We start from the raw sequence: 7,350 nt of genomic DNA on the forward strand, positions 1-7,350 counted from the left end.
TCAGCTGGCACGACACGGACGCACGTCTACCCCGCTCAAAGTCTTTGCCTAAATCCGATAGTAATACGCATCGTGCCAAAGCCTTTCACTCACACAAAAACGCACTGGACGACGCGATGCACGGTACGGATAATGATTCTCCATCTACCTAACTAACGTATTTGCTTAATAGCCATCGTGCACAGTAATGGTTATCTACTACTATTAGTCTATAACTACGCGTGTTGGCGTAATCGCGTTGCACCTTGCGTTACTCAACTGCGCGCGCGGCTGTGCTAGTGTTACGTGGCCACTGGCCGGGAGTGCAGCCGGAAGCAACCCAAGGCAAAGGCTTTGACTTGAAGCGGCAAAGGGTCGGGTCGCGTCCCGCGTTTCGGTCCACCTCTCTTGCAAGCAACGGCGAAAAACCTCCACCGATTTGTGTCGGTTTCAATCAAGGTTCCTGTTTCTTGCAAGCCAAGCGCAAGCGCCCGCCGGCCTGCCGGCCAGCCGCAAACGCCCCGGCAAGCTCCACCCGTGTCGTCACGCCGCGCGCGGCATTCCCTGAAACCCCCTTTAAATCCCTTCTCCGTTGCACCGGCTGTCACACATCATTCGCATTCCCTTGCCCCTCCTTCCGGTTTATTCATCATCATAGGCAAGATTCTTTCGTCAAGAGGGTAGATTGAAGCGAGTCCGACAGCGGCAATGGCGGCGGCGGTGCAGAACGAGGTGGTGGCGCGGCAGGGGCGCGAGGACGGCGTCGACGAGGAGCGGCCACTCCTGGCGAGGCCGCCGGCCGTCCGCGACGACCCAGCTGGCGACGGGCTGAGCCCGATGCAGAGGGCAATCAGCCAGACGTACCAGAGCACGGCGCACCTGGCGACGCTGCTGCCCACGGGCACCGTCATGGCGTTCCAGCTGCTGTCCCCGAGCGTCACGGACCAGGGCCACTGCGTCCGCGCCAACCGCGCCATGGCGGCCGCGCTCGTCGCGCTCTGCGCGCTCTCCTGCTTCGCTCTCAGCTTCACCGACAGCTTCCGGGACGCCAAGGGCGCCGTGCGCTACGGCTTTGCCACGCGCCGCGGGCTCTGGGTCATCGACGGCGGCGCGCCGCTCGACCCGCAGGCCGCGGCAGCCTACAGGCTGCGCTTCCTCGACCTCGTGCACGCCGTCGTCACCGTCATGGTCTTCGTGGCCGTCGCGCTCTTGGACCGCAACGTCGTGTCCTGCTTCTACCCCGTGCCGTCCGAGGACGCCGCGCAGGTGCTCACCGTGCTGCCCATCGCCATTGGGGTGGTCGGGAGCATGCTCTTCGTCACCTTCCCCACCACACGCCACGGCATCGGCTTCCCGCTCTCGCAGCATTGATTGATTCAAGAGTGCTGCCCTTCCTACTATTCGATCCACGATTATTTCTTCTTCTCTCTTCTCTTGTGGAGTATAAAGAAAAGAAAATGCTACTCTCTCGGCCGTGCGCCAACCGCGACGAGGGAGTACAAAGTGACAGGCCGTAAAGAGTAAATATACCATGCTTTTTAAACAAAATGTCCCTCATATTTGCCTCAGCTTCTGTCTGAAAGACCCTCATCCCAAACGCAGCGACTATTTATCGCATTATTTGAAAAGATGTCTCGCTGAAGCGGTTGGAGAAATCGGGCTGGCCCATGTTCGCGCAGAAAAAGAAAAATAATATATGGGAGAAGCGGGATTCGACCCTGCTCGCCACTCTGACCAAGTCTCGCTTGTGATAAGTATGAGACGCCTTTTTTTTTAGAAGAACAGGGAGGCCATTTGTTTTCCACTCCGAACAAAAAAGTCGGTTTTCCATTTGATTTCATGTTTTTATTTCTGTTTTTTCTTTTCGTCTTTTCTTTTCTTTTTTCCTTTTCTCTTCTCCACTTTTTGTTTAGTTTTCCTTTTCCTTTTCCATTTTTTCACTTTCTTTTGTTTTTTTCTTCTCCGGGCGTATGCTTCATTTTCGGTTTTTCCTTAAAATGCTTGTTTAACATTTTTTAAATGCTTGTTCAACATTTTCTCAAATACTTGTCAACATTTTGTCAAAATACTTGTTCAAAATTTTCTTAATACTTGTTCAACATTTTTATATACATGATCAACATTTTTTCAAATACATGTACAACATCTTTTTAAATATGTGTTCAACATTTTTCAAATGCTTGTTCAGCATTTTTATATACATGATCAACATTTTTTCAAAGACTTGTCAACATTATTTTTTCAAATACCTGTTCAACATTTTCCAAATGCTTGGTCAACGTTCATAAATACTAGTTAAACATTTTTCAAAACTTTTTAAACATTTTTATATAAATGATCAACATTTGTTCAAATACTTGTACACCATTTTTTCAAATACTTGTTCAACATTTTTTCAAATACATGTTAAAGGTTTTTGAAATATGTGTTCAACATTTTTTAAATACTCATTCAACATTTTCCAAACACTCTTTCAACATTTTTTAAATGTTTTTTGAAGAGTGTTTTTTGTAGAAGTAGATAATCTGGAGTGGTAGATAATTAAAAGGAAAATAAAAATATCTCAGAATCAGTAGAAGTAGATAATCTGGAGTGGTAGATAACTTCTTTTTTTGCTGGATAAACTTTTGACCTATTCATCTTCAATCATGGTAGTACGACGAACACTAGAAATAATAAAAAATACATCCAGATCGATAGACCACCTAGCGATGACTATAAGCACTGAAGCGAGTCGAAGGCGTGAGGTTGTCATCGCCCCTCCCTCGCCGGAGCCGGACAAACCTTGTTGTAGTAGATAGTTGAGAAGTCGTCGTGCTAAGGCCCCATAGAACCAATGCACCAGAACAGCAATTCTCGCCGATGAAGATTGTAGATAAGAAGGATTCAACCTGAAGACACACGAACAAAGATGAACGACGATCAAATCCAAGCAAAATCACCAAGGACAGATCAACCAGAGACACACCTCCACACGCCCACCGGCGATGCTAGACGCATCACCGGAACAGGGGCTAGATAACTTAATCTAAACAAGGCAAAAACAACTTGTCATTATTGTATACTAGATCATTGGAGGTGTACGTTGCCGCACCCGTCTATTTGTACAATAATATGATGGTATCTTTTTGTAAATATGTGACTACACGAAACATATTAAATTAGCATAAACATAACCATCCCCGCAAAAAAAGGGGGACGGCTAAAACTCAGTCGACTGAGTTTTAAGGAAGTCCCAGTCGATGTACTCAGATATTGTTACTTTCGTTGACTTATGTATTCGGGTCCTCACGACCCTGGCTTGTAATTTAAAGCTTAATGTTTGAATTTGTGTTTACAGTTGTGTTGTGATTTCTTCCCGTGAGTCTCTGGCCTTGATCGTGCATGTTTGCATGTATGATTAGTGCACGACCGAGGCGGGGGTGTCACATGAGCCCAATGACTATAATAGATTAAGGAAGTACTTCCATGAGTATGTATTGCATGCCATGAAAGTCATTCCAAATGTATAAACATAAAATGTAACTCCATTAGAAAATAGGTTCATATGCACTATGCATATGAGACTATAGATATAAATGATGATGGTAGCATACATGTACTTCAACATAGAACAAATAGTAAAGAAATATCGTGCCGTGCTGCGAGGGAGGGGGATAGCCCCCTATCCTAATAAAGTGGAGTGGCGCGGTCCCGATAATCCTTATTTAATTGCATGTCAATATAATTTCAAAATTTTGAAGCTTTGACATTATTCTTCATAGACTCTAGAATCCTGGTAAGTTAGTTAGCCCAACATGTGATTAACATGTCAATTGACAAAAAGTTAGGTGAAAATGTTAATTCAACAAACGATTAGTAAACATAAAAATCAAAAATCAAAAGGATATAGTGAATATTCCATGATTTGCTTGTATACGAACATAAAAGGCTAACTCGGGATTGCAAACCAAACACGGTGAGAACTAACTTCACTAACATGAAGCGAACGATCTTGAACTCACGGGTTTCTTCATGGAGGGTCTTGAGCTTTATGTAAACAACTGATTCATACCGATGACATCGCGGACATTTCAGAGGACCTACTACAATATGGGCACAATGAGCCCAACGACTATAATATATTAGAGGGAGTACTTCCATGAGTATGTATTGCATGCCATGAAAGTCATTCCAAATGTATAAACTAAAAAATGTAACTCCATTAGAAAATAAGTTCATAATACACTACACTAAATGGATTATAGATGCAAATGATGATGATATCATATATACATGTATATAGAACAAATGTTAAAGAAACATAGTGGCGTGCTAGGGGTGGGGGAGGGCGGCATAGCCCCCTATGCTAATAAAGTGGAGAGAGGGCAAAGGGTTTGATGCCCTTTGAGACTTTTTAACATTCTTGTCTCAAGCAAGTTCTTCAACCTAACATTTTCATCAGAGATAACAGCATTTTCATGACAGAGTACTTAGTATTTATAATAATACTTGAAACATTTGTGTGACGCCCCCGATTCAATAGTACACTATTCATGCACGCAAATGTGTACGATCAAGATCAGGGACTCACGGGAAGATATCACAACACAACTCTACAAATAAAATAAGTCATACAAGCATCATAATACAAGCCAGGGGCCTCGAGGGCTCGAATACAAGTGCTCGATCATAGACGAGTCAGCGGAAGCAACAATATCTGAGTACAGACATAAGTTAAACAAGTTTGCCTTAAGAAGACTAGCACAAACTGGGATACAGATCGAAAGAGGCGCAGGCCTCCTGCCTGGGATCCTCCTAACTACTCGTCAGCGGGCAGCACGTAGTAGTAGGCACCTCCGGTGTAATAGGGGTCGTCGTCGACGGTGGCGTCTGGCTCCTGGACTCCAGCATCTGGTTGCGACAACCAGAAAGAAAGGAAAGGGAAAAAAAGGGGGGAGAAAGCAACCGTGAGTACTCATCCAAAGTACTCGCAAGCAAGGAACTACACTACATATGCATGGGTATATGTGTAAAGGGCCATATCAGTGGACTGAACTGCAGAATGCCAGAATAAGAGGGGGATAGCTAATCTTATCGAAGACTACGCTTCTGGTCACCTTCGTCTTGCAGCATGTAGAAGAGAGTAGATTGAAGTCCTCCAAGTAGCATCTCCAAGTAACATCTCCAAAAAGCATCTCATAGCATAATCCTACCCGGCGATCCTCTCCTCATATCCCTGAGGGAGAGCGACCACCGGTTGTATCTGGCACTTGGAAGGGTGTGTTTTATTAAGTATCCGGTTCTAGTTGACATAAGGTCAAGGTACAACTCCAAGTCGTCCTGTTACCGAAGATCACGGCTATTCGAATAGATTAAACTTCCCTGCAGGGGTGCACCACATAGCCCAACACGCTCGATCCCATTTGGCCGGACACACTTTCCTGGGTCATGCCCGGCCTCGGAAGATCAACACGTCGCAGCCCCACCTAGGCAAAACAGAGAGGCCAGCACGCCGGTCTAAACCTAAGCGCACAGGGGTCTGGGCCCATCGCCCATAGCACACCTGCACGTTGCGAGGGCGGCCGGAAGCAGACCTAGCCTAGTAGGCGTTCCAGTCCAATCCGGCGCGCGCCGCTCCGTCACTGACGTCTGAAGTGCTTCGGCTGATACCACGACGTCGGGATACCCATAACTACTCCCACGTAGATGGTTAGTGCGTATAGGCTCGTAGCCGACTCAGATCAAATACCAAGATCTCGTTAAGCGTGTTAAGTATCCGCGAACGCCGAACAGGGCCAGGCCCACCTGTCTCCTAGGTGGTCTCAACCTGCCCTGTCGCTCCACCACAAAGTAACAGTCGAGGGCCGTCGGGAACCCAGGCCCACCTCTACCGGGATGGAGCCACCTGTCCTTTCAGCCCCCTCGTCAGAATCACTTGCGGGTACTCAATGAGCTGACCCGACTTTAGTCACCATCTGTATAGTATGTATGTATGTATAGTATATACCCGTGATCACCTCCCAAGTGATCACGGCCCGTTAGTATAGCTAGGAAGACTGACAAGAATGTAGGGCCAATGATGATAAACTAGCATCCTATACTAAGCATTTAGGATTGCAGGTAAGGTATCAACAGATGTAGCGACAATGTCAGGCTATGCATCAGAATAGGATCAACGGAAAGCAGTAACATGCTACACTACTCTAATGCAAGCAGTATAGAGTAGAATAGGCGATATCTGGTGATCAAGGGGGGGGGCTTGCCTGGTTGCTCTGACAAGAGAGAGGGCTCGTCAACTCCGTAGTCGAACTGGTCAGCAGCGGCGTCGGTCTCGTAGTCTACCGGAGAGAAGACGGGATAGAAATAATGAATACAGAGCAAACAAAGCATCACAAAATATAACAAGGCGATACGCGGTATTCGGTGTGCCCTAACGCGGTAGTAGGTGATACCGGTGAAGGGGGGAAAACATCCGGGAAAGTATTCCCGGTGTTCCGTGTTTTCGGGCAGAGGAGCCGGAGGGGGAAAGTTGCGAGTTTGATATGTTAGGGGTGTGTGGCGGACGAACGGACTGCGTACCCGAATTCGTCTCGTCGTTCTGAGCAACTTTCATGTTGAAAATATTTTAATCCGAGTTACGGATTAAAAGATATGATTTTTAAAAGATTTTAACAATTTTGGAATTTAATTATTTATTTAATTAATTCGAAAAAATGTATTTATGACGTCAGCATGATGTCATGCTGACGTCAGCAGTCAACAGGGGTTGACTGAGTCAACCCTGACATGTGGGTCCAGTGGGACCCACCTGTCATTCTCTATTTAAGTTAATTAGGGTTTAGGTTAATCTAATTACAGTTTAATTAAACTAATTAGTTAATTAGGTTAATCTAATTATGATTAATTAACTTAATTAATTCCTTAATTAATTAATTAATTTAATTATTATTTATTTATTTAATAAATATATTTTTTTAATTCCCTTTTTTTTAATTTAAAGTTCTGGGGCGTGGGCCCCTGTGGTCAGTGGCCCAGGGGGCCTAGCGGGCGCTGGGTACGGGGGTGCGGGCACACGCCCGAGTCCACCTGGGATGGGGTCGACGGGCGGCTGTGCGGGCGTAGCCCGCCTAGGCGGCGAGGGAGAGCTGGGCGCGGGCGCCGGCAGCCAGGGACAAAGAGGAGCGGAGGGTTCAGGGGCCGGCGTCGCCGGAGGGAGAGGAGGCCGGGGTTGGAGGCGATTCGGTGGAGGGCCGGCGACGGCGTGCAGGGGACGGCGCACGGGCTCGGGAGGCGGGACGAGACCCGTGCGTGAAGGGGGACGCGGTCGTGCGTGGCCGTGCGTGCGAAGGCGCGGCCCGGGGCGTGCGGGGCCGCGGCTGTGGCCGCGTG

At 47.0% G+C, this 7,350-nt stretch overlaps 1 protein-coding gene across 1 annotated transcript; it reads left to right on the forward strand.

The window, feature by feature from the left end:
• Positions 1-582: 582 nt before the first annotated feature.
• On the forward strand, positions 583-1,522 carry LOC119312023 (protein DMP6-like). Its single transcript, XM_037587750.1, has one exon. The coding sequence runs from the start codon at positions 688-690 to the stop codon at positions 1,348-1,350; it is 663 nt and encodes a 220-aa protein (XP_037443647.1). The 5' UTR covers positions 583-687; the 3' UTR covers positions 1,351-1,522.
• Positions 1,523-7,350: the final 5,828 nt, after the last annotated feature.

The sequence above is a fragment of the Triticum dicoccoides genome, chromosome 1B, assembly GCF_002162155.2.
Source record: "Triticum dicoccoides isolate Atlit2015 ecotype Zavitan chromosome 1B, WEW_v2.0, whole genome shotgun sequence".
NCBI lineage: Eukaryota > Viridiplantae > Streptophyta > Magnoliopsida > Poales > Poaceae > Triticum > Triticum dicoccoides.

Coding starts and splice junctions, on each gene's coding strand:
- LOC119312023 (XM_037587750.1), top strand. CDS start 688: ATGGCGGCGGCGGTGCAGAACGAGGTGGTGGCGCGGCAGGGGCGCGAG.